We start from the raw sequence: 25,970 nt of genomic DNA on the forward strand, positions 1-25,970 counted from the left end.
GAGAGCGCTGGGTAATGGGATTAACCAGACACGATCGAGGAGTGAAGACAAACGACAGACGAAGAGAGAGACAGTCGGGGTACACCTGACCTTCACAGGGAGTGTTCATCCTGCAAACCAGCTCTGATATTCACACACACGCGCACACGCAGCGCAGGCAGCAGTGCAGGAACCTCAGCAGCCATGACAGACGTCGGTGAGTGGCTCTTTAATATCCAACAGCTGGACAGATAGATTATGAAGATGGAACCATGTTATCCTTGTCAGTGCTTTAAGACTACAACGTCTCTGAGTGTTTCCAGTGTCAGCTGCTGTCATGGTTCAGGCCACGGCACCCCGTCCAATCAGCTTAGGCTCTGGCACTGACTGCAGGGGCGGAGTCCTTCAATTTATTTTGTAGTTTTTCGACCTTGTAAAGTGTTTGGGAGCAGGGCCACACTTCAGACACTCTTATAGTCGATACATGTATTCTCTAGACAACACAAAGTGATTCAGCCTGCACTGCTTATTGATCAGACATTCAGTAAGGCAAGAGCTGTAGTCAAACTTCTGACCACAGCTGCTACCACTGTGACATATTTGATGTGCCCAATGAGATCCTTCCATCCTTTTCCAGGACCCGAGGTCCAAAACTGTACATTTATATTTATTCCATTGTTAAAATGACATTACCTAGCATGCCTGGCATGGACCCAGGCTCCTTCTCCTTACCCAACGTTGTGGTATTTAGCCCATTGACAAACTGATTAATATTCACATCCCCAAGGCGGGAACCTCCTTTATTACTCGTGGCTGTTCCCTTTCCTAAGGCTTGGGACACACTACACGACTTCGGGCTTACTAGGGATAGGCAGTAAAGGCTCAAACTTTTATCCCAATCATTTCTGGCATATAGCCGGTAACAATAAATATGACTTATCAGCCAAGTTTCAAATGTGGAGGGAGATCCAGCATATAAAACAGTCAAGGATTAAGTACACTTCAACTTTTTGGGACCTTCTGCCATTGCTGTGTTTTGCAAACAGACACAGCGGTTGGTGCTGGCAATGCGTACATTTGTTTGTTGAAAAAAAAAACTCGAAGAAGAAGAAGAGGAAAGAAGTAAACAAACACAGCTGTTGTCTGGCCAGGTCTGCTCCCCTCACACACTCACAGATTTTAGTGCCGACTACACACGACGACTGTTCCCCAACTACTGCAGGCTGGTGCAGGCCAACAGGGAATCGTGGGTAAAATCAGCTGAAAAATCATGTAGTGTGTCCCCAGCTTTTTTGTTGCAAGGGGCCATCACTTATACCTTCCACACACACGTTTAGCCTATCCAACTGGCTGGAACTGTTTCAAGGCTTAACTCACCAACTTGAATAGTCATTGCCCTCTAGACGTTATCGTACTGCTACTGTAAAATGTATCAAGAATGAGCAGAGACGTACAAGGTGCTGACACATGTGAGGATTCCAGTGTGTCTTTGAACCAGCCTGAGGGCCACCTCCACCCAGGCTATTAGACTTTCAGGGGATTAGTTAGGGTGATTACCGTGTAGGTCTCTCTCTTCACTGTGTGTAGGTCTCTCTTCACTGTGTGTAGGTCTCTCTTCACTGTGTGTAGGTCTCTCTCTTCACTGCGTGTAGGTCTCTCTCTTCACTGTGTGTAGGTCTCTCTTCACTGTGTGTAGGTCTCTCTCTTCACTGCGTGTAGGTCTCTCTTCACTGCGTGTAGGTCTCTCTTCACTGTGTGTAGGTCTCTCTTCACTGCGTGTAGGTCTCTCTTCACTGTGTGTAGGTCTCTCTCTTCACTGCGTGTAGGTCTCTCTTCACTGTGTGTAGGTCTCTCTCTTCACTGCGTGTAGGTCTCTCTTCACTGTGTGTAGGTCTCTCTCTTCACTGTGTGTAGGTCTCTCTTCACTGTGTGTAGGTCTCTCTCTTCACTGCGTGTAGGTCTCTCTTCACTGTGTATCTTCACTGTGTGTAGGTCTCTCTTCACTGTGTGTAGGTCTCTCTTCACTGTGTATCTTCACTGTGTGTAGGTCTCTCTTCACTGTGTGTAGGTCTCTCTTCACTGTGTGTAGGTCTCTCTTCACTGCGTGTAGGTCTCTCTCTTCACTGTGTGTAGGTCTCTCTTCACTGTGTGTAGGTCTCTCTTCACTGTGTGTAGGTCTCTCTTCACTGTGTGTAGGTCTCTCTTCACTGTGTGTAGGTCTCTCTCTTCACTGTGTGTAGGTCTCTCTTCACTGTGTGTAGGTCTCTCTCTTCACTGCGTGTAGGTCTCTCTTCACTGTGTATCTTCACTGTGTGTAGGTCTCTCTTCACTGTGTGTAGGTCTCTCTTCACTGTGTATCTTCACTGTGTGTAGGTCTCTCTTCACTGTGTGTAGGTCTCTCTTCACTGTGTGTAGGTCTCTCTTCACTGTGTGTAGGTCTCTCTGTAATGCACTGTATATGTATTTACTGTAAGTCCAAAAACCTGAGCCCAAGTCCCACCAAACCACTGTGTACAATGATGAGGATGTCTCGGGATAAGAAGATTCTTTTATTTGCTCTTGTCCTGCTCCCAAAGCTCTTTGCATAGAACATATGTACAGTTAGAATAGTCCCACGTGCATATAAAACACAGGAATATTTTCAAAATATATGCTGAAGTTACACATGATGCTCATGTAAGAAAATAATATGAGTATCTTTGTAAAGAACTCTGCTCCCACAGTGCAATAAACCACTGACCTGCAAAGAGCAGAGCTAAAGTAGAAGAGAGCCATGCATGAGGAGACTGTTCTTCCATCAACATACTATGCAGTAATACAACAGAAGGAATAGTTGATTGAGTACAGAACTGCCGGGTATTCCCACTCTGAAAGTAGTGCTAAATTATGCAAAACAAAATGAGCCACTGCTAAACACACAGTGCAGTATACAAACCAAATGCAATGTGTTAATCCATATGTCTCAGCAGTTGCTGTTCATGCAATGAGGAAGCAGGTCTGGATCAGAGTTCTTGTAATAGCAGACAAAAGAAAGAAGGACGTATAAATCACAGCAATAGTTTTTCAACTCTGTATGTGTAACATCACGTTTCCAGTGTCAGCTATTTTTTAACCGTCCAACAATATTTATATGTCTTGAGACTTTGATTATTTCTTATTGCTAATTTGTGTTGCTATTGTCTTGTGTGTGTGTGTCTGTGTGTGTGGCAGACTCTCTGAGCGAGGCATTAAAGGCAATCAGTGTAAGTACAGAGCTGATTGAGGAAGAGCTCAAGCCTCATTTGGATACAGTGCTGGCTGCTCTGCTGGAGAAAAGTAAGGCATTAAACTCCACACACGCACACAGTGTTGTTTTAAAAGTTAGTACTCCCTCTTTTAGACAACCTTCATTTAGAAAGAACTCATGATGATCAGCAGGTGTACAGACCTCTGCAACAACAGACGTTTGGCAGTCTGCTGCTCTGGAACAGTCAGGTGTTGGCTGTAGCTGTATCCCTCTTGTAAAAAAGGTTGTGGTTCTCAAACACTAAATACTGGAGACCATTTGCTTCAGCTGACAAAGTATAATACACAACTACCACAAGCAATTCAAAGCACGTGAAAACCTAGGAGAGCACATACACACCACAGTCAACATGATAGAATGTTCTAAAGTACACTCAACAAAAATATAAACGCAACACTTTTGTTTTTGCTCCCATGTTTCATGAGATGGACTTAAAGATCTAAACTTCATTCCAGATACACAATATTACCATTCCTCTCAAACATTGTTCACAAAACTGTCTAAATGTGTGATAGTGAGCACTTCTGCTTTGCTGAGATAATCCATCCCACCTCACAGGTGTGCCACATCAAGATGCTGATCTGACATCATGATTAGTGCACAGGTGTACCTCAAACTGCCCACAATAAAAGGCCACCCTGAAATGTGCAGTTTGTTTCTGCTTTATTGGCGGTCTGGGGACTCAGAACCAGTCAGTATCTGGTGTGACCACCATTTGCCTCGTGCAGTGCAACACATCTTCGCATAGAGTTTATCAGATTGTCTATTGTGGCCTGTGGAATGTTGGTCCACTCCTCTTCAATGGCTGTGCGAAGTTGCTGGATATTAGTGGGAACTGGTGCACGCTGTCGTATACGCCGGTCAAGCACATCCCAAACATGTTCAATGGGTGACATGTCCGGTGAGTATGCTGGCCATGCAAGAACTGGGACATTTTCAGCTTCCAAGAATTGTGTACAGATCCTTGCAACATGGGGCCGTGCATTATCTTGCTGAAACATGAGGTGATGTTCATGGATGTATGGCACAACAATGGGCCTCAGGATCTCATCACGGTATCTCTGTGCATTCAAAATGCCATCAATAAAATGCACCTGTGTTCTTCGTCCATAACAGATGCCTGCCCATACCATGACCCCACCACCACCATGGGCCACTCGATCCACAACATTGACATCAGCAAAGCGCTCACCCACACGACGCCACACACGCTGTCTGCCATCTGCCCTGAACCATGTAAACCGAGATTCATCCGTGAAGAGAACACCTCTCCAACGTGCTAGACGCCATCGAATGTGAGCATGTGCCCACTCAAGTCTGTTACGGCGACGATCTGGAGTCAGGTTAAGACCCCGATGAGGACGACGAGCATGCAGTTGAGCTTCCCTGAGACGGTTTCTGACAGTTTGTGCAGAAATTGTTTGGTTATGCAAACCAATTGTTTCAGCAGCTGTCTGAGTGGCTGGTCTCAGACGATCTCGGAGGTGAACCTGCTGGATGTGGAGGTCCTGGGCTGGTGTGGTTACTCGTGGTCTGCGGTTGTGAGGCCGGTTGGATGTACTGCCATATTCTCTGAAACGCCTTTGGAGACGGCTTATGGTGGAGAAATGAACATTCAATGCACGAGCAACAGATCTGGTTGACATTCCTGCTGTCAGCATGCCAATTGCACGCTCCCTCAATGCTTGTGGCATCTGTGGCATTTTGCTGTGAGACAAAACTGCACATTTCAGGGTGGCCTTTTATTGTGGGCAGTTTGAGGTACACCTGTGCACTAATCATGATGTCAGATCAGCATCTTGATGTGGCACACCTGTGAGGTGGGATGGATTATCTCAGCAAAGCAGAAGTGCTCACTATCACACATTTAGACAGATTTGTGAACAATGTTTGAGAGGAATGGTAATATTGTGTATCTGGAATGAAGTTTAGATCTTCAAGTCCATCTCATGAAACATGGGAGCAAAAACAAAAGTGTTGCGTTTATATTTTTGTTGAGTGTATATACACAATAACAGAAGACCACTAATTCATTATGATCCCATGAATAAATAATGTATGCCGGGTGTCATGCGACGAATGAATGAGCGTCAGATATCAGACATCATTCATTTCCTAGTTTGTTTCTCAGTCCACAGCCCCATAGCTGAGCTACAGCTGTCACGTGACAAGTGAACCAAAGAACAATCAGCTTGAACTACAGTCAAATTGTAGTTCAAGCTTGCTGCTCGCCACACAGCATGGGCCTGGCTGTCACATGACAAAAGAATGTGACCTGAGGACACACTCACACACACTTTCCTGTCCTGCTGACTGAGCTTATGCAGCTGCCCACCATGTGGCAAGACAAGGTACTGCGTTAACACAGCCCAACAAAGAAACAAACACGCCATAACAATGATACCAAAATAAGCGAGGGGCGAAGGGTTAACTCACAAAACAAGACACTGATTCATTCTTTTGTTTCCCTTCCACCACAATGATGTCATCAGAGATGGTTAATTGAAGAAGTGTTTCTCTTATTGCTATACACACACTCCTACCGCAGAGGAGGAAAAGAAAGCGAGCAGAAGAGCAAACCCCAGAACTATGACAATACAAGAGAACAATGATCCAAAGCACAGCAGCTGATCTACACCAGAATGACTGAAGGTTTTAGAATGGACCAGTCAAAGTCCAGACCTCAGCCCAACTGAAACACTGTGGTGGGACCTTAAGAGGTCTGTGCATAAGTGAAAGTCCAAAAACCTCAACGAACAGAATCTCTGTTGTGAAGAAGAATGGACCCTTCTTCTTCACAACAATTCCTCCACAACGATGTGACAGACTGATAAAGTCCTACAGGAATTTACTCAGCTCATTGATGCTGAAGGTGGATCTACGAGATACTGAATCCTGAGGGTACTTAGTGTTGAGCACATGTTTTTTGTCTTTACATACGTAAATAATGGCACAATGAAAAGCCTTACATGTTCATCTGGGGCTGTATTTGCCTAATACTTAGACCCACTCCAATCAGATGATTTTATTGTGTTTTACAGAAAAAAACACAAAGAAGGGGTTACTAACGTTTCAAATGACTAGGCCTGACACTTTCTTCTTTTACTCCCGCAGGCTACCCTGTCTTTACAGAAATCCTGCAGGTCTGCCTATATGCTGTGATTAGACATCTTATAACAAATGGATTTCTGTGTTTGCAGAGAAGGATGCAGCTGTTGACATTGCCAGAAGTGGGATACTTCCCACTCTCGCTCAGGCCTTGCGGAGTACAAGTGGTCTGAGCTGCCAGGTGGCTCTGGTTGTGGCAGAGATGGCTCGAGAAGGTAGAATATTGCTGCTGTGTTATTGCTGTTGGACATGGGCAAATGTTTTTGTGTCTGTGAATGTGTGACATATATCCTCCTGTCAGAGGGTGAAAGGTGTCTGTGCAAAGGATACTGGGCTTGCTTGAGTTGAGGATTCTTTGCCTTGGATCGGCCTCTTCATTATCAGTGTGAGTTGTTGAGGTCAAACAGACATAATGACACATGGCCATCATGTGATTTGTTAGGTTGATGTGATGTGGGTGTTAAGCTGTTTGGGGGGATCTCAGAAATACCTTGTCAACAGCCTTTTTGGCCCTAAAGGAGTATCCTTTGACTCTCCTGTTGTGCTGTTCTTTTGTTTTGTACACTGCTATACTAATATTTGGCACAGCAGTGGCACTCTTAGCTTTCTACAGTGTTATAATGATGGATACTCATGATAAACTGGCACTGTATTTTGTCAGAACACTCAAAACAGGTTTTGTGATTTTTTTTTATTACTCTTGTTTAAAAAGCAGAAAAAAGTTTATTCCTTTGTAGCCCTGTCGAAAATAAACTCGGGGCAAAGCTGTCATAGTCTGCCAGTTGTTTACATACGGCTTTTGTGCGCGACCCAAACACGGTCCCCATGAACCGAAAGTATCACAACGCTAGCCGGATTCGCTAGCTGCATTTGTAATCACCAAGCGACAGCCTTCGGGGCTCAAAGTTGAAGCCCATGCGGAAGTGTCAAAACTTGTAGTTCACGCCGCAACCACTGGGGGCTGGCTCCAGCAGTGAGTCATTTCCCATAGACTCCCATGTTAAAATGGCCGACTGCACAGCAGAAATGAACATGTTTACAGCCTGGCACAAAAAAACATTCTGGTCTCAGATGATAGGTTCTCTTCTAGTGTCAATTGAACGGGGGGTGAATTTTTTTACAACTCACTCGTTTTAATTATATTTGGATTTAAAATTACGCATTATTATGGGCGTTGCTGCTTTCAGTGACAGACGGTTGCTGTATCACAGCACGAGTTTCCTGCTTCCACCATCAACCGCCCCTCTAAACTCCCCTCGTGCTCCCCCTCAGACTTTTTGTCTATATTTGGAGTTTTGGTGGACGTGACGCTGCCAACATGGCGGCGGTCAGAGCGTCTCGAGAATTATTGAGTCCAGTTGTTTAAAGAAAAAGTGGTAAACCAAGCAGGAGGTTTTGAAAAAGATATAGGAACCTTGGAAGTGTAACCATTATAATGGCATTAACACGGTCAATCACTGATAGAGGAAGCAGCTTCCAATTCCTAACGTTAATGTTCCTTTAATATGTCCACCATATTCAGAATGTTCAATTTAAATTAGAGCTTAAAGATTGAAATGGGTAGTGACTAATTTAAATGGCAAGGGTTTTTGAAAAAAAAAGAGGACATAAAGTATTTGTTAAAGGCATACATTTTGACCCAGTTATTTGTACCTTTCCTACTTTTAAGTGACTTTTGTTATGACTGAAAAAAGTCAGTCTGTGTATTGTACATACTGTTCTTCTGTATTGTGCTGCATGCCACTGGGTATGCTCATAGCATGCAAAGGTTAAATGGTGTTCTTGTGTGTGTTGTAGCTGCTGTCAGAGAGCAATGCATCGAGACAGGGCTGGTAAAGTGCTGCTTCCCCATCTGAACAGCAGTAACCAGGAAATGCTGTTGAACACTGGCAGGGCCATCGGGCGCATCTGCTTTGACAACTGTGAGTTTTATCTGACAGTAGTGGCTTAGTAAGTAGGGCGAAATGGAAATGAAATGAATGAAATAACATTCAGCTCTTGTACACTATCTTCTGTGTGCTCCAACACGTCTCTGTTGTATCTGTTATATCTTCTTTAGCACAACAACAGGACCACTTAGTCCAGAGTGGTGTAATCCCTCGACTGCTGTCTATAATGAAGGAGTATCCAGAGAACGACCCACTGGTCAACGTCTGCCTCCTGGCCCTGTGTAATCTGGCTGACATGGGTAAATATGTTCTAATTGCATTAGGTTGTATGTTTTTTATTAACTGTAATTTGAATCACAATGCTACAGTGTTCCAGAAGGCTGCCTAACCTTGTTATAATAAAAACAAACACCCAGAACAAAGAGGCAGAGCAAACCTAGTACTGTTGAATCAGCTGCTGTTAAATGTCAGAAATATGGTCCTGTATATCTCAAGATAATGTCTTCCAACAGTGTCTGTAGTTATAGCTTCCTGTTTGCAGAATCTGCAAGGGAGGCGCTGACAGAGTTGGACGTGGCAGATGTTTTGATCATGCAGCTGAAACGTGCTCCGGATGCTGAACGCCGACATGTCATCCTGGAAGTACTGGGCTCACTGGGAGAAAGTGGTAAGACATGCAAAGTCTTTCAGAAAGAAGTATCTGTGTTAGGCCAAAGGGTTCCTGCCTGAAGATTCTAGACTAGTAAGGAATGAAAAGCTCAATCCATTAAGAAACAAGTTATAAAGTCTCATGTTAAAAACATTTGGGAATAAATAAAGCCTATGGATGTTTTCTTTACTGATATGAGAGTAGACTATGTTGCAGTTGTCAAGTCTGAATGTGATTAATGCTTAATTATTACCTTAAAAAGCCTAAAGGGACAGACAATGACTGCACAACTTTGGACACCTTGAAAGTTAAAGGGTAGACAAAAAAGGTTTGTTTAATGTCAGTCAGGTATGGTAGAATTGATGTTTTTGATATTGTTGTGCTTGTTGGGCACATATACACTCAACAAAAATATAAACGCAACACTTTTGTTTTTGCTCCCATGTTTCATGAGATGGACTTGAAGATCTAAACTTCATTCCAGATACACAATATTACCATTCCTCTCAAACATTGTTCACAAATCTGTCTAAATGTGTGATAGTGAGCACTTCTGCTTTGCTGAGATAATCCATCCCACCTCACAGGTGTGCCACATCAAGATGCTGATCTGACATCATGATTAGTGCACAGGTGTACCTCAAACTGCCCACAATAAAAGGCCACCCTGAAATGTGCAGTTTTGTCTCACAGCAAAATGCCACAGATGCCACAAGCATTGAGGGAGTGTGCAATTGGCATGCTGACAGCAGGAATGTCAACCAGATCTGTTGCTCGTGCGTTGAATGTTCATTTCTCCACCATAAGCCGTCTCCAAAGGCGTTTCAGAGAATATGGCAGTACATCCAACCGGCCTCACAACCGCAGACCACGAGTAACCACACCAGCCCAGGACCTCCACATCCAGCAGGTTCACCTCCGAGATCGTCTGAGACCAGCCACTTAGACAGCTGCTGAAACAATTGGTTTGCATAACCAAACAATTTCTGCACAAACTGTCAGAAACCGTCTCAGGGAAGCTCAACTGCATGCTCGTCGTCCTCATCGGGGTCTTAACCTGACTCCAGATCGTCGCCGTAACAGACTTGAGTGGGCAAATGCTCACATTCGATGGCGTCTAGCACGTTGGAGAGGTGTTCTCTTCACGGATGAATCTCAGTTTACATTGTTCAGGGCAGATGCAGACAGCGTGTGTGGCGTCGTGTGGGTGAGCGCTTTGCTGATGTCAATGTTGTGGATCGAGTGGCCCATGGTGGTGGTGGGGTCATGGTATGGGCAGGCATCTGTTATGGACGAAGAACACAGGTGCATTTTATTGATGGCATTTTGAATGCACAGAGATACCGTGATGAGATCCTGAGGCCCATTGTTGTGCCATACATCCATGAACATCACCTCATGTTTCAGCAAGATAATGCACGGCCCCATGTTGCAAGGATCTGTACACAATTCTTGGAAGCTGAAAATGTCCCAGTTCTTGCATGGCAGGCATACTCACCGGACATGTCACCCATTGAACATGTTTGGGATGTGCTTGACCGGCGTATACGACAGCGTGCACCAGTTCCCACTAATATCCAGCAACTTCGCACAGCCATTGAAGAGGAGTGGACCAACATTCCACAGGCCGCAATAGACAATCTGATAAACTCTATGCGAAGAAGATGTGTTGCACTGCATGAGGCAAATGGTGGTCACACCAGATACTGACTGGTTCTGAGTCCCCAGACCGCCAATAAAGCAGAAACAAACTGCACATTTCAGGGTGGCCTTTTATTGTGGGCAGTTTGAGGTACACCTGTGCACTAATCATGATGTCAGATCAGCATCTTGATGTGGCACACCTGTGAGGTGGGATGGATTATCTCAGCAAAGCAGAAGTGCTCACTATCACACATTTAGACAGATTTGTGAACAATGTTTGAGAGGAATGGTAATATTGTGTATCTGGAATGAAGTTTAGATCTTCAAGTCCATCTCATGAAACATGGGAGCAAAAACAAAAGTGTTGCGTTTATATTTTTGTTGAGTGTAGTTGTGTTTAAGCTGCATAGAAATTGTAACTGTGGCAACTCAGTAAAAGGACGTAACTGGAAAATTAGAAACACATGCACAAACATGCACACATACACTTACAAACAGTATGTAACTGTTATTATAACTATAATTGGGCAACAATTATGTGGTGTGATTAAGCGTTGTATACAAGTTTGCACATGTTTAGAAGGGGCACCACCCAGGGACCATAATACAGCGGTCACTCACTATAAAACGTTTCACCTTTCACAATGGTCTACAGCCAATCTCCTCTGTGCTGTGTCTCCTGTACAGTGCAGAATGTGTACTGAAAACAGGTTTTGATCTTTGGTTTCGTTCTATAATACTGGACTATACTGGACTTATTTTTCTAGAAACATTTGAATGTGTTTAAACAAGAGAGAAAGGTGTGAAAAAGTTAATGCCTGTCTGAGTGTATAAAAGTCTTGGGTCGACGTTGCCCTCTGAGACTGGAAGGATGCAGCATCTGGATTTAGTTGAGCTATAGGCTCAGCAATGTGGAAGGCAATGTTGTTTTTATTATCAAGCTCTTCTTCTGAGCTCTCAGAACTTCCAAAAGCATTATATACTCTTGCACAAGCTCTCCATGGACCACCACCAGGGGTTTGAGTGCCCAGGCTATGTTGTTGCAGGGTCTTCCAAGGCAAACAGGTCCTGGGTGATGGGTCAGACTAAGAGCGGTCCAAAAACCCCTTATGAAGAGAAGTCACTCAAGGACCGTGATGTTGCCCGGTATGGCGCAGCCGGGGTCCCACCCTGAAGCCAGGCCCGGGGTTGGGGCTGGAATGCGAGTGCATGGTGGCCGGGCTCAGCCCGAAGGAGTGATGTGGGGCCGACCTCCAATGTGCTCACCACCGGTGGGAGGAACCGAAAGGGGATAGAAATGTCACCTCACTGGGGGGAAGGAGCCTGAGCTTGTGCGGGAGGCTGAGCAGAACCGACTAGATATATTTGGGCTCGCCTCCACGCACAGCTCGGGTTCTGGAACCCAACTCCTTGAGAGGGGTTGGACTCTCTTCTATTCTGGAGTTGCCCATGGTGAGAGGCGGCGGGCTGGTGTGGGCTTGCTTATAGCAGGGCTGCTCTTTGTCACCGGTTCTGTTCATAATTTTTATGGACAGAATTTCTAGGCGCACCGAGGGACTGGAGGGGAGCTGGTTCGGGAACCACAGGATTTCATCTCTGCTTTTTGCAGATGATGTTGTCCTGTTGGCTTCATTGAGCCAGGACCTCCAGTGTGCAGTGGGACGGTTTGCAGCTGAGTGTGAAGCGGCTGGGATGGGAATCAGCACCTCCAAGTCTGAGGCCATGGTTCTTGACTGAGAAAAAGGTGGCTTGTCCTCTCTGGGTGGGAGAAGAGCTCCTGCCCCAAGTGGAGGAGTTTGTGAATCTTGGGGTCTCGTTCATGAGTGAGGGAAAAATGAAGCGGGAGATTGACAGGCAGATCGGTGCGGCCTCCGCAGTAATGTGGTCCCTGTAACGGTCTGTTGTGGTGAAGAAGGAGCTGAGCCGAAAGGCAAAGCTCTCGATTTACCGGTCAGTCTATGTTCCTACCCTCACCAATGGTCATGAGCTCTGGGTAGTGACCGAAAGAATGAGATCGCGAATACAAGCGGCCGAAATGAGTTTCCTTCGAAGGGTGGCTGGGCGCTCCCTTAGAGATAGGGTGAGAAGCTCGGTCACCCGAGAGGAGCTTGGAGTAGAGAGTCAGTTTTTAAATAATGGACACGTGCTTGTTAAGCTTGAATTTCTTTTAAGGCTTTTGGTTGCTTTAACTTGGCTGCGAGCTTGGCTTCAGCATCAGCCCGTTTACTGGAGATACCTGAGGGGTTCATGAGTGTTCAATATTACTTTTTTTTAAAACAGGTTTTAATGTCCTTTTGGAACTTATTTAGATCATCCTTTGAGCAAAGGGTTTTCAATTTAGGATTTTTTTTAATCATGCACTTTGTGGCCCTTGTTCTCAAGAACTGGATCTGTCAGTTGGGCCATCTGCTTCTTTAACTGGGTGTGACATTTTATTAAGTTATTTAAAGTCGAGTTGTGAGATTTCTGAATTTTAACTTTGAGTTGTGGTTATCTTTAACTACTTAAAAATCAGACTTTAAGCCCAATTAATTTGTGTTTTTCCTTACACCACTGTGTTTTCCTCTATTCCAGCACCAACAAGAAAACAACGTGTAGAACATATCAACCACAAATGAAGGTGAATGATAATACAGGGCTTGCTTTGTTTATGCCATACCACCAGATACACTGAAGCTGCAGTTTGCAGAGTCAGGAGTTCCTGAGGCTTTATCAGAGATGATTCGGGCCCTGCAGGGAGGTTCAGACCCTCATGATCTCTGCAGCATCAAAATCGCCTCCAACCTTATCGTGTCCCTGCTTTTAGGAGGTAAGTAATATGGTACATCTCTGATTGTCTTTGTGTAATCTGTGCTTTATAACAAAGAAACATTTATTCTTCCCCACTATGTATCTGCATGACAAATTAAGCTCTGCCTAACTTTTGATAAAATATGTTTGTATGTGTGTCAGATGAGTCTATGCAGAAGTGTTTTGGTGAAGGATCAGGTCTCGTGTATCAGGATGTTTTGTCCTGGCTGCAGAGTTCCAACAACCAGCTGCAGCTGTCTGGAGCCCTCGCCATTGCCAATTTTGCCAGGAATGGTGAGATATTTGTCATATACATACAGAGATAGATACAGTCTCTGTTGATCTTTGTGACATCCTCATTAGGTGTTGAAGGACAGTCCCTAATGACCACAATATTATTTGTGTCTTTTTTCCCCATTCCCCACAATTTTGGAATACTTTGGTTTACTGACTTAGCAGATTGACAGCTTTTAGCAGCTGTTAGCAGCTAAAAGAACCAGACTTTTTCCCAAGCTAGAAGAAAAGCAGAAGCAAACCTAAAAGGAGCCAAATTGGACAAAAGTCCTAATTATAAGATTATAACATGTGGCAAGAAGAAGTTAACCTTTGGGATTACCTAGTGTTTTAGGCATTGATTTGCCATAAAATATTGTCCGATATGCATGTAAGTCACAAGGGCAGACAAACACAAAGTGCTTTACCTAATACCACACAAACAAATATAATATATTATGTCTTTATTCAACATGTCCATTAAACATTCACAGTGCTGGTAAAAAAAGTAAGAGAGGAGAAGAAGAGGGAGACAGGACAGAGAGGATGAAGGAGAGAGAGAGAGGAGAAGAAGAGGGAGACAGGACAGAGAGGATGAAGGAGAGAGAGAGAAGAAGAGGGAGACAGGACAGAGAGGATGAAGGAGAGAGAGAGAGGAGAAGAGGGAGACAGGACAGAGAGGATGAAGGAGAGACAGAGGAGAAGAAGAGGGAGACAGGACAGAGAGGATGAAGGAGAGAGAGAGGAGAAGAAGAGGGAGACAGGACAGAGAGGATGAAGGAGAGAGAGAGAGGAGAAGAAGAGGGAGACAGGACAGAGAGGATGAAGGAGAGAGAGAGGGGAGAAGAGGGAGACAGGACAGAGAGGATGAAGGAGAGAGAGAGGAGAAGAGGGAGACAGGACAGAGAGGATGAAGGAGAGAGAGAGAGGAGAAGAAGAGGGAGACAGGACAGAGAGGATGAAGGAGAGAGAGAGGGGAGAAGAAGAGGGAGACAGGACAGAGAGGATGAAGGAGAGAGAGAGGAGAAGAAGAGGGAGACAGGACAGAGAGGATGAAGGAGAGAGAGAGGAGAAGAAGAGGGAGACAGGACAGAGAGGATGAAGGAGAGAGAGAGGAGAAGAGGGAGACAGGACAGAGAGAATGAAGGAGAGAGAGAGGAGAAGAAGAGGGAGACAGGACAGAGAGGATGAAGGAGAGAGAGAGAGGAGAAGAGGGAGACAGGACAGAGAGGATGAAGGAGAGACAGAGGAGAAGAAGAGGGAGACAGGACAGAGAGGATGAAGGAGAGAGAGAGGAGAAGAAGAGGGAGACAGGACAGAGAGGATGAAGGAGAGAGAGAGAGGAGAAGAAGAGGGAGACAGGACAGAGAGGATGAAGGAGAGAGAGAGGGGAGAAGAGGGAGACAGGACAGAGAGGATGAAGGAGAGAGAGAGGAGAAGAGGGAGACAGGACAGAGAGGATGAAGGAGAGAGAGAGAGGAGAAGAAGAGGGAGACAGGACAGAGAGGATGAAGGAGAGAGAGAGGGGAGAAGAAGAGGGAGACAGGACAGAGAGGATGAAGGAGAGAGAGAGAGGAGAAGAGGGAGACAGGACAGAGAGGATGAAGGAGAGACAGAGGAGAAGAAGAGGGAGACAGGACAGAGAGGATGAAGGAGAGAGAGAGGAGAAGAAGCGGGAGACAGGACAGAGAGGATGAAGGAGAGAGAGAGAGGAGAAGAAGAGGGAGACAGGACAGAGAGGATGAAGGAGAGAGAGAGGGGAGAAGAGGGAGACAGGACAGAGAGGATGAAGGAGAGAGAGAGAAGAGGGAGACAGGACAGAGAGGATGAAGGAGAGAGAGAGAGGAGAAGAAGAGGGAGGACAGGACAGAGAGGATGAAGGAGAGAGAGAGGGGAGAAGAAGAGGGAGACAGGACAGAGAGGATGAAGGAGAGAGAGAGGAGAAGAAGAGGGAGACAGGACAGAGAGGATGAAGGAGGAGAGAGGAGAAGAAGAGGGAGACAGGACAGAGAGGATGAAGGAGAGAGAGAGGAGAAGAGGGAGACAGGACAGAGAGAATGAAGGAGAGAGAGAGGAGAAGAAGAGGGAGACAGGACAGAGAGGATGAAGGAGAGAGAGAGAGGAGAAGAGGGAGACAGGACAGAGAGGATGAAGGAGAGACAGAGGAGAAGAAGAGGGAGACAGGACAGAGAGGATGAAGGAGAGAGAGAGGAGAAGAAGAGGGAGACAGGACAGAGAGGATGAAGGAGAGAGAGAGAGGAGAAGAAGAGGGAGGACAGGACAGAGAGGATGAAGGAGAGAGAGAGGGGAGAAGAGGGAGACAGGACAGAGAGGATGAAGGAGAGAGAGAGGAGAAGAGGGAGACAGGACAGAGAGGATGAAGGAGAGAGAGAGAGGAGAAGAAGAGGGAGACAGGACAGAGAGGATGAAGGAGAGAGAGAGGGGAGAAGAAGAGGGAGACAGGACAGAGAGGATGAAGGAGAGAGAGAGGAGAAGAAGAGGGAGACAGGACAGAGAGGATGAAGGAGAGAGAGAGGAGAAGAAGAGGGAGACAGGACAGAGAGGATGAAGGAGAGAGAGAGGAGAAGAGGGAGACAGGACAGAGAGGATGAAGGAGAGAGAGAGGAGAAGAAGAGGGAGACAGGACAGAGAGGATGAAGGAGAGAGAGAGGAGAAGAAGAGGGAGACAGGACAGAGAGGATGAAGGAGAGAGAGAGGAGAAGAGGGAGACAGGACAGAGAGGATGAAGGAGAGAGAGGAGAAGAGGGAGACAGGACAGAGAGGATGAAGGAGAGAGAGAAGAAGAGGGAGACAGGACAGAGAGGATGAAGGAGAGAGAGAGAGAAGAAGAAGAGGGAGACAGGACAGAGAGGATGAAGGAGAGAGAGAGAGGAGAAGAGGGAGACAGGACAGAGAGGATGAAGGAGAGAGAGAGAGGAGAAGAGGGAGACAGGACAGAGAGGATGAAGGAGAGAGAGGAGAAGAAGAGGGAGACAGGACAGAGAGGATGAAGGAGAGGGCTAGTGAAGTCGATGAGCACAGGAGAGATCAGGGGCCGGACTGCAGGTCAGTATGGAGGTCTTGAGACCTGCAAAGAGAGAGAGAGAGCGAGGCACAAAACTACGAGGAAGACAGTGAACACAGATTATGAGACGATATTACCCAGTATGATCCAGACTAAGGAGAGTAGAGGAGAGGTCAGAGGGTGAGAGGGAAACTGCTCAGAGGATCATGTTTGTGCCCTCCGACAGCGTAGGCCTAGAGCAGCATAGCTGTGCTAAAAGTTAAGATTTTATCAGCCCTATGACACCTGTTCTACCTGTGCGATCCTCTTACGAGTAGAGACGATTGAAGCAAGGTTTCTGGAGTTTTCTTGAAGACGTTTCTCTGCTCATCCAAGCAGCTTCATCAGTTCTAACTGTTGGTGAGAAAAGATGTTTTATATGTGGTGGAGGACCTAAGTGGGTGGGTCACAAACAATAGCTCTGAATGTCTCCATACTTATCTGTGTTGGTCTCACTGATGGTGTCTAGTGTGTCTAACGACTGGCTAACGACTATGAGACTACCGGAGGGGCACTGATTGACAGCCCATTGTTCATGATGTGAACATGTAAACTTCCTAGGAATGGATGTACTCTCACAAGGGGCAACAAAAAATATCAAAGATGTCCGATGTTAATTTCCTCTTGTGAGGCCCTGTACACTGTGTGATTAAAGACACATGACAAATCTGAAATTCGTCCCGACTCAAAAAAGTCGTACAACTCAAAGTTTGGCTCAAAATCAGACCAAAAACGCACCCCGTATACCCGGCTTTAGCCATTTGTACCTCTCCTAATCTGCTCTTTACAGTGTATGACTATCGCCTGTTTCTTTACTCAGCCCTAGCCTCAGCCTTTTTTACCTTAGCTCATCTGCTTACTGGTTTTTTGACCCCTGCTATGTCTGACAATCCTCCTCCCTTGCCCTCTGTTTTGGACTGACCACCCGTGTACCGACCTACGCCTGTAATAAAGGACTTTGTTTAACATCTACTATGCCTCCTGTCCTGCCCTTGTGTCTACCTCTGAACACCACATATGTTGTGAAAAAAGCTACTGAAAACATCATCATAACGGTGAAGTACATTGTAGGGAACAGCATGACTTGGGGCTGTTTTGCCACCATCATTCAGGAAAAGAAGTATTCCCGAATTTATGAAGGCATTCTACAGGATATTGGGTGTCTGTTCCCCAGCTGAAGCTTGGTAGAAGAAGCTTTTTGAGTGGGCCAGTCAGTCAGAGCCCAGACGAATCCAATAGAGATGCTGTGGAATGACCTCAAGAGATCCGGACACACCAGACATCCTAAGGATATGACTGAGCTGAAGCAGTTCTGTGAGGAATTCCTCCTGCAGGTCTGATCAGCAGCTACAATAAGTGATCGGCTGAGGTTATTGCTGCCAAGGTTCAACCAGTTCTTTAATCCAAAGGTTCACTTACTTTTCCGACCAGCACTGTGAATAAATGTGTCCGATAAAGACATAAAATATAATATTTGTTTGTGTAGTTTTAGGTAAAGCACGTGTTTGTCTGTTCTTGTGACTTACATGTACATTGGATTTACACTTTATGACCAATTAATGCAGAAAACTGGGTTATCAAAGGGTTTTTTTGAATAGTTTTGCCACTGAATATGGAATTAAATAGCTGTATTGTGATATAATATAATACTAATAGTAACCACATTTGGTCTGCTGTTCTTCTGTCAGACAGCAACTGCGTGAAGATGCTTGAACTTGGTGTGGTTCCTCACATCCTGACCTTGTTGGAGCAACACGTAGATGAAGGAGATGTGTCTGTTCAACATGCTGGACTGAGTGCACTCAGAAACCTGGCCATTCCAGGTAATGCTAAATGAAAAACACTAGCAAGCACTTTCACACCCCAGTTAGTCAATGTGTATGATCTGACATCTGAGTCTTGCAGCCACCAACAAAGTGCGGATGTTGGAGGATGGTGTGACTGAAAGGATAAAGACACTGCTGCGCTCTGACATGCCACCTGTTCAGTTTAAACTGCTGGGTACTCTGCGCATGATGGTGGATGGACATGGTGAGCCAAATGCAAGAAAGCAATTGCATGCATTAAGAAAACGTTGCAGGTGGTATTATAGTCACACAACATTTTCAATGCTGAACCAGTAGCATTAAGTCAATTTTCTGCAGAAACTGTTGGCTGTGGTCTGTGTCCACTGTTTACTTCTGTATCTCATGTCCCATCTCAAAGCATTACATTCACCTTTAATTACTATTGAGAGTTAATGATTCAAAGTCTCAGTCTGCAGGTACATACCAACACTCACAGTTTGGCTCACCTTGGAGAGTTGGAGTTTAGTAGTTTAAGCTGACTTCACACACACCCACACACAAAGCTCAGAAAATATACAGAGGATACTATCGTCCCCTGGAGAACCTACAACTACTCAACTAAACCACAGATAGAACAACAATGACAATGATTACATGGTTTTATTTTCATAATCTATCTGTTCTATATCTGTTTTTTTAAATGTGTCTCTGCTTTTCTGTGTGCTTCAGAAGAAGCAGCTTTGGTACTGGGGAGAGATGCTGTGCTTTTATCTCGGATCATTGAGTGGTGTGAAGCCAAAGACCATGCAGGAGTCCGTGGAGAAGCCAGTCGCCTTTTAGCTGCTCTCATCAGACACAGCCGCAATACTGTGAGTCTACTTGAGTTTATTCTGCGCTTAAAATGAATTTACACTGATACTTTTTTTTTAATTATACCTGTTTTACTAGAGATGAACCAACTGGCAGTAAGCTGATGATTCCTTTTCTCTAACAGGAAGTTATACAAGCAGTAGCCAGAGCAGACGGGTTTCAGCATCTGATATCTATGGCTACAAGTGTGCATGTCATCATGCAGAATGAGGCCCTGATTGCCCTGGCCATAGCTTCTGCCATTGACCTCGGTAAAGTATCTTCAGAGTTTATGTGATGTCAAAAGTTCTGCTCAGAAATTTACCAGGCAAATAAGAGTTACATTTTTGTAATAGCTTACGTAGAGAAGATTGAAGCAAGGCATCAGGACTTGTAGAGTTTGCTTGAAGACATTTCACTGCTCATCCAAGCAGCTTCATCAGTTCTAACTTTTTGGTGGGGAAACATGGTTTATATGTGGTTGCAGACCTCAGTGGGTGGGTCTGGGTAAAACTCCCAAACAATAGCACTAAATGTTTCCATACTTACCTGTGTTAGTCTGGCTGACTGTGTCGGGTGTGTCAGGGTTCGTCAGGAGGAGGACGCAAATGCAGAGGCACAGAGCGGTTAACGTTAACTAAAGCTCCTTTATTCAAAGCCAGGAGAGCAAAACAATACAAAAACCAAAAATCTCACTCAGCGTGGTCGAAAGGAAAAGTACAAATAACTAACTAAAACCATCAATAACATGGTGTAAAAAGGCAGGAACAAAAAACATAGCACCAACAAGGCTACTACCTGGAGCACCCCGAGGTCAGGCAGAAGTACATGGCATGGACATGACAGACAGAAACAAACCCAACGAGATGAACTAGCAATGACAGAGGGGAAGTCACAGACTATATAGAAAGGGACCAGGGAAGACAACGAGACACAGGTGGCACACATTAGGGCAGGACAGGTGATCACACAAGGAGGGAAAACACAGGAAGTAAAACACAAGACAATGCACAAGGAGGACAAGGCTATCAAAATAACACAGGAAGACAACATCACAAAAACAGAAACCCAGGGGACAGAACAACAACCTAACAAAGATAACAGGACACAGGATAAACAGAAAACCCAAAACAAGGAAACAAAACCAGAACTAAACACCTGGTCGTAACAGAACCCCCCCTTCAAGGAACGGCTCCCAGACGTTCCTAAAAAGCAAAACAAGGGTACAACAGAAAAACAGGGAGCCAAATTTCAAAACAGAGTCCATAAAGCAAAAGATTCAAGAGTCTGAGAGTTCATGAAGGCCCAGGTCATGGGCCAACGGGCAACAGAGACAGAGGCCCAGTAAAACAAGAGTCTGGGGTGCTTGGGGGGCAGAATCAGAAACACAGGGGGCAGGGACCCTCCGGGGTCCAGGCAGAAGCACAGCATGGACATGGGTGAGGACCCCCCGGGGTCCGGGCTGAACACCAACGAGGACGAGGCTGCAGCCCCTCCAGCGTCCGGGCAGAACACCAGCGAGGACGAGGCAGCAGACCCTCCAGGGTCCGGACAGGGAACCAGAGCCGAAGATGAGGCAGCAGACCCTCCAGGAGACAAAGGCTCTCCAGGGCCTAAACTGGAACCCAGATCTGAGGATCCTTCAGTGTCAGGCTCAGTCACTATGATTGAAGGTCCGTCTGGGTCAGAGCGGGTCACCATCCCTAGAGACCCTGAGGGTCGAGGCTGGAATCCGGAGCCGGAGAATCTCCAGTGACAGGACTGGTCACTGGAGCTGAGGGTCCATCTGGGTTAGAACTGGAACCCAGAACAGAAGACCCCCATGGTCCAAACAGGCTTCCCCCAAAGTCTCAGTCTGTGTTACATTAGTCCCAACAGGCATTAAGTCCTCCGCCACAGCAGATAATCCATTAGGAGCGACACAGGCAGGCCCCAAAACAGGTGGTGTAGTCTGGGGTGTGTCCTCGGGAGACAAAAGGAGCGACGCCGTCTGGAGCCCACCCTCGGGCGGCACCGGAGAGGATGACGTCATCTGGAGCCCGACTCCGAGCATCCCGAGGTCAGGCAGAAGTACATGGCATCGTAGGCGAGGAACAAGGCATGGCATGGACATGACATAGATGGAAACAAACCCTACACCGGATGAGACGAACTAGCAATGACTATTTAGAAAGGGACCAGGGAAGACAACGAGACACAGGTGGCACACATTAGGGCAGGGCAGGGGATCACACAAGGAGGGAAAACACAAGAAAATGCACAAGGAGGACAAGGCTATCAAAATAAAACAGGAAGACAACATCACAAAAACAGAAACCCAGGGGACAGAACAACAACCTAACAAAGATAACAGGACACAGGATAAAACAGAAAACCCAAAACAAGGAAACAAAACCAGAACTAATCACCTGGTCGTGACAGGGTGTGTCTAATGGCTGGCTAACGACTATGAGACTACCGGAGGGGCACTGGACAGCCCATTGTTCTTCTGCTTCTGCTGTAAGCATGTGACTTGGCGAGAAAATCCTGGGAACGGATGGAATCACTGCATTGTCTCAGACCACCACCTCTGTTAAGGGAAGGATTTTCCAGCTTAACATAGATGGCTTTCCTCTCTGTCTAGGATGTGAACATTGTTGTCCTCAGAGGAGTGTCCTTTCTCTTTAAGGTGGAGTTCTGTCCTGTGGAGGTGGCTCTCCTGTGCTGAGCCATTCTTCTGTGGAGTGGTTGTTTCGTTTCTCCAGTGTACAGATTGTAATAGCAATTCGATCAAATGATTGGAGGCTTGGAGCTTTTGATAGGTTACGACTGCTTGGCAGCTACTGTGGAACTTGAGGGAGAATAATGTTGTCACCTTACTTCTCGTTGTGGGACCAACATTTGTCACTGCTAGGACTGAGTAGACCACACTGATACACTGGGGCCACTGACTTTGGAGAGAAATACATCTGGTTTGTCATCACAGAGACAAAGATGGAACCACAGTAATCTCTAGATATACCTTTCAATCAATGACAGCTGTATGTAACACAGCTTAAATGTACACAAGGACAAAAAACAAGATAAGCTGCTGGTGTGCATCAGTGGTAATCAGTAGCACTGCTCAGCCCCATGCTGATTTGGATTTATTTTTAAATAAAGATTAGGAAAAAACTGTCAGGCTGTATCTTCCACAATCCTAACAGATGACACAGAGGCAAAGAAAAGACAAAGGAACACAACTTTCAACATTAATACCGTTACATTACAATGCATTACAATGCATTTTATAAACTGAAGTTGTAAAAGAGTGTCACATACGTCTGGCCAGATGATATCATGAAACACACACTCTTTACACCGCTGGCTAGCTTGTGTATGACGAATGAAGGTAATGAAGGTAAATGATATATATGTTTATATTTTATGTGCCTACTAATATATGTTGTGTATTTGTCATCACTGTAGAATCAGTGAAGGATGCGTTCAGCAAAGCAGAGCTGCTACCCATGCTAAAGTCCATGTTGGATGATCCTGTGGGAGCGGTTGAGGTCAAGTTCAGTGCTTTAGGTCTCATCTGCAGCCTGGCTAATTCTAGTATGTGTTTGACTATTCGGCTACTACACACACAGACATTCTAGATGAGTCATTTCATGTGAAATCATCCAGGGCTGCTGGATGACCCTCTATGATATTTCTGCTGATGTAGATCCATCAATATTATGGAGAAAGAATTTTAGGTCTGTAAGTGTAACCATCTGGAAAATGTAGCCCTTTCAAATTTGACATAATTTTTTTTGTTTTCTGTTGATTTGTTTTCCATCAAGTTTAAGCGTTTACTGCATGTTGGATGTAGGAATCTGGTGTTTGCTGCATAGGGCTAACTTTTACCATAGAATCAGAAAATGCAAGCAAATGTTTAATATCTCAAAAAGTTTGGGCATGATAAATGGCGGGGTTGATGTGCCTGAGCTGGATGATTTCACACAGAATGACCCAGCTACATTTAACATGTTTAAGAGAAACTGTACTGAGGTCTACTCGTAAAACAAATGTGTAACAAGAAACATTACTTAATGTTGTTTTTACATCAACTTTATTTCAGCTTCATTGTGATGTAAAGTAAAGAGACATATGTATATACATATAATATTATATATTATATATATATTATATATATAACTAACAAAATATGCATCGACATAGTTTAATGTCTGTTAAACATAGAAACAAAAGGACAAGGGAGTAGGCAAAGAGCAAATCCAACGGTGTCAAGAAAAACCTATGGTAAACGCCTTAAATAGACAAGCTATAAGTAAAAAAATCCCAACAATATAATGCCTTGATTGATAGATTGAAGTATGAAAAGTATGGCAACAAAGTTCTACATAACTGAGCGATTGGCCAACAGTCCCAAAAATGGCAGGAAACCAAACTAAAGCAGATAGAAAGTAACAAGATGGCAAAAAACTGTGATTTCAAAATAAATCAGGAAGTGAATAGACAAGGTTTATCTGAATCATCACAAAAATCTTGCTTCAGTGTGTGTGAATATGAATCGCAGTCACACACATTCACCCTATTTCAAATGCTCACTTTAAACTACACTTTGTCCATCTTCAATCTTAAAAGTCATTTCTCTAAAATACATATATTAAAGGTAGAGTAGGAGAGTTTAAAACTCAGTGAGAGTCAGCCAGATTTGGAAAGTAAACACACGTCCCTTTCTCTCTGAGCTCACCCCGAAGCCACGCCTCCAACCAGTCTGTGACTTCAGCCATCATGCACGTACCTCTCTGGTGCACAGAGCAGGAAGAGAGTGGCAACCAGCCAATACTCCCACAGGGTCCACCCGGGGGATTGGCTGATGTTTTTAGTGTTTTATAGCTTCCACAGATGATTCATATTCTTCGTTTTAAAGTGAATCTGCCGAACTAATCGGTTGCTATCGGATTGTAAAGAGAAGTTACACTAATGTAACAGAAAGTGCATCAGAATGAAATCTCCTACCCGACCTTTAAAAAAGCATTTAAGAATTCGAAAAAGGATCAAACCTCATGCAGCAGGAGGGATTTTGCAACAAGTGGTTAGCAAGCCAAAGTCATACACAGTTATATCAGTACAAGCTTACATTGTTATTAGTGTAGGCCGCAGCAAAAACAATGAACTTGTCTCAAAATCAGCCTCAAATTTAATTTTGTTAAATAGAAAAAAATACTCTTATGAGTAGGAGGACAAAACTGAAGCTTCAACATGAAGCCTGTGCAAGATGAACAGAAACAACAAGTCTTCTCTTTCAACTTCAACTTGTATATAATTAGCACGTGCATTCAGCTGTCTGTTTAGACATGAGCTTAGAGATGATATCAACAGATTTCTGCTCTGCAGCATTCAGTAGCCATTAGAAGGACTGCACTTGAACACACTGAGCTGTGGCTTCAAGCAGTAAGATGGGATCCACATTTTAGGTCCAGTGGTGGCCAGCTTTGGAGAAACTGGTCCTCTCTATAGACTGTTGCATTAAAAGTGATCATCAGATATCTCTCTCTGTGTCTCTGTCCTCTGCTGTAGGTGGGATGAAGGAAGAGCTGAATGCCATAAATATAAAGGAGAGTCTCAGTAACCTCACAGAGCACAGCAGCAGTAAGCTGGCCTCACAGGCCAGCTCCATAATCACCATCCTCAGTGACAACAGCTAAGGAGCATCTCATCGACAGCATGGATGTATCCAGCTGATTCCGTGGCATACTTTCATTCAAATGATCTTACTGCACACTTACTGTTACATGTTGAATTGGTTTCTAAAATGTCATCGTCTTGGACAATCATGGGCATCAGGGCTTGTTGTCCATGTGTGAGACATTGGATTGGACTCATGAAGCATCCACTCAAACCTTCTAGTTTAAGTGCTGTGTGTCAAACCTTGACACAAAGTGACTATGAAGTAAGATGGACGATTATTCATCATTCACAGAGTTCTACGAACAGTTTTTATGATTATTTATGATACCAATCAATGAAAGCACACTTGTGTCTCTGGCTGCATAGTTATGATGCGCTCTGTTCACACTGTGCTTTGCTGGGCTTTTATTGTCACGCTTCCCTTTGAGGGGCTAAGCTTCTTCAGAGCAGAGAGACCAGTGACTGGCTAAGGATGCAGTTCTTTATTGATTCATTTTGCTATGATGACCCAAACAGCAGGTGTAAATGGAGATGCACAGGACTTGAATGTTGTTGTTGCAAATGGCTCCAAGACTCTTAACTTTCTCAGTTAATATATATTCACGTGTCTAGAAAATGTCTAGTGTGGTCTTAACCAGTCATGTGAAATGACTTAGTAGTTTATTAATTTACTGGTCAATAAAATGCAAAAAGCAACCATCCTGTTTGTTCTGGTCAGTAGTTAGTCTGAGCCCAAGTGAAGGACGGACAAATGGACTGGGCGCTTCCTCTCAAGCCTCTACTTGTGAAGTTCAATGATGCATGGTGTATATGGAATTTTCTACTGGTTTCACACTACTTGTTGACCTTGTACCTAGAATACAGAAACATGAGTAAAAACATGAGTAAAAGAAGGAGCTGAATCAAAGTTACTAGATAAGACTGTCAATGTATATGCGGTGGCTTTTCTTTTTCTGGTTTATAGATATATAAAATAAAACCCTTGCAGGCT

The 25,970-nt window shown here is 44.8% G+C and overlaps 1 protein-coding gene across 1 annotated transcript; it reads left to right on the forward strand.

Annotated features, from left to right (window-relative positions):
• On the forward strand, positions 1–25,750 carry LOC114447164 (rap1 GTPase-GDP dissociation stimulator 1). Its single transcript, XM_075353430.1, is given in 15 exon segments — positions 1–196; positions 3,190–3,294; positions 6,466–6,588; positions 8,171–8,203; positions 8,206–8,295; positions 8,433–8,561; positions 8,804–8,929; positions 13,221–13,364; positions 13,508–13,639; positions 18,371–18,505; positions 18,588–18,713; positions 19,199–19,338; positions 19,464–19,590; positions 22,766–22,894; positions 24,869–25,750. Coding segments are annotated over 15 exon segments (1,680 nt in total). The 5' UTR covers positions 1–183; the 3' UTR covers positions 24,997–25,750.
• Positions 25,751–25,970: the final 220 nt, after the last annotated feature.

The sequence above is a fragment of the Parambassis ranga genome, chromosome 15, assembly GCF_900634625.1.
Source record: "Parambassis ranga chromosome 15, fParRan2.1, whole genome shotgun sequence".
NCBI classification, from domain to species: Eukaryota; Metazoa; Chordata; class Actinopteri; family Ambassidae; genus Parambassis; species Parambassis ranga.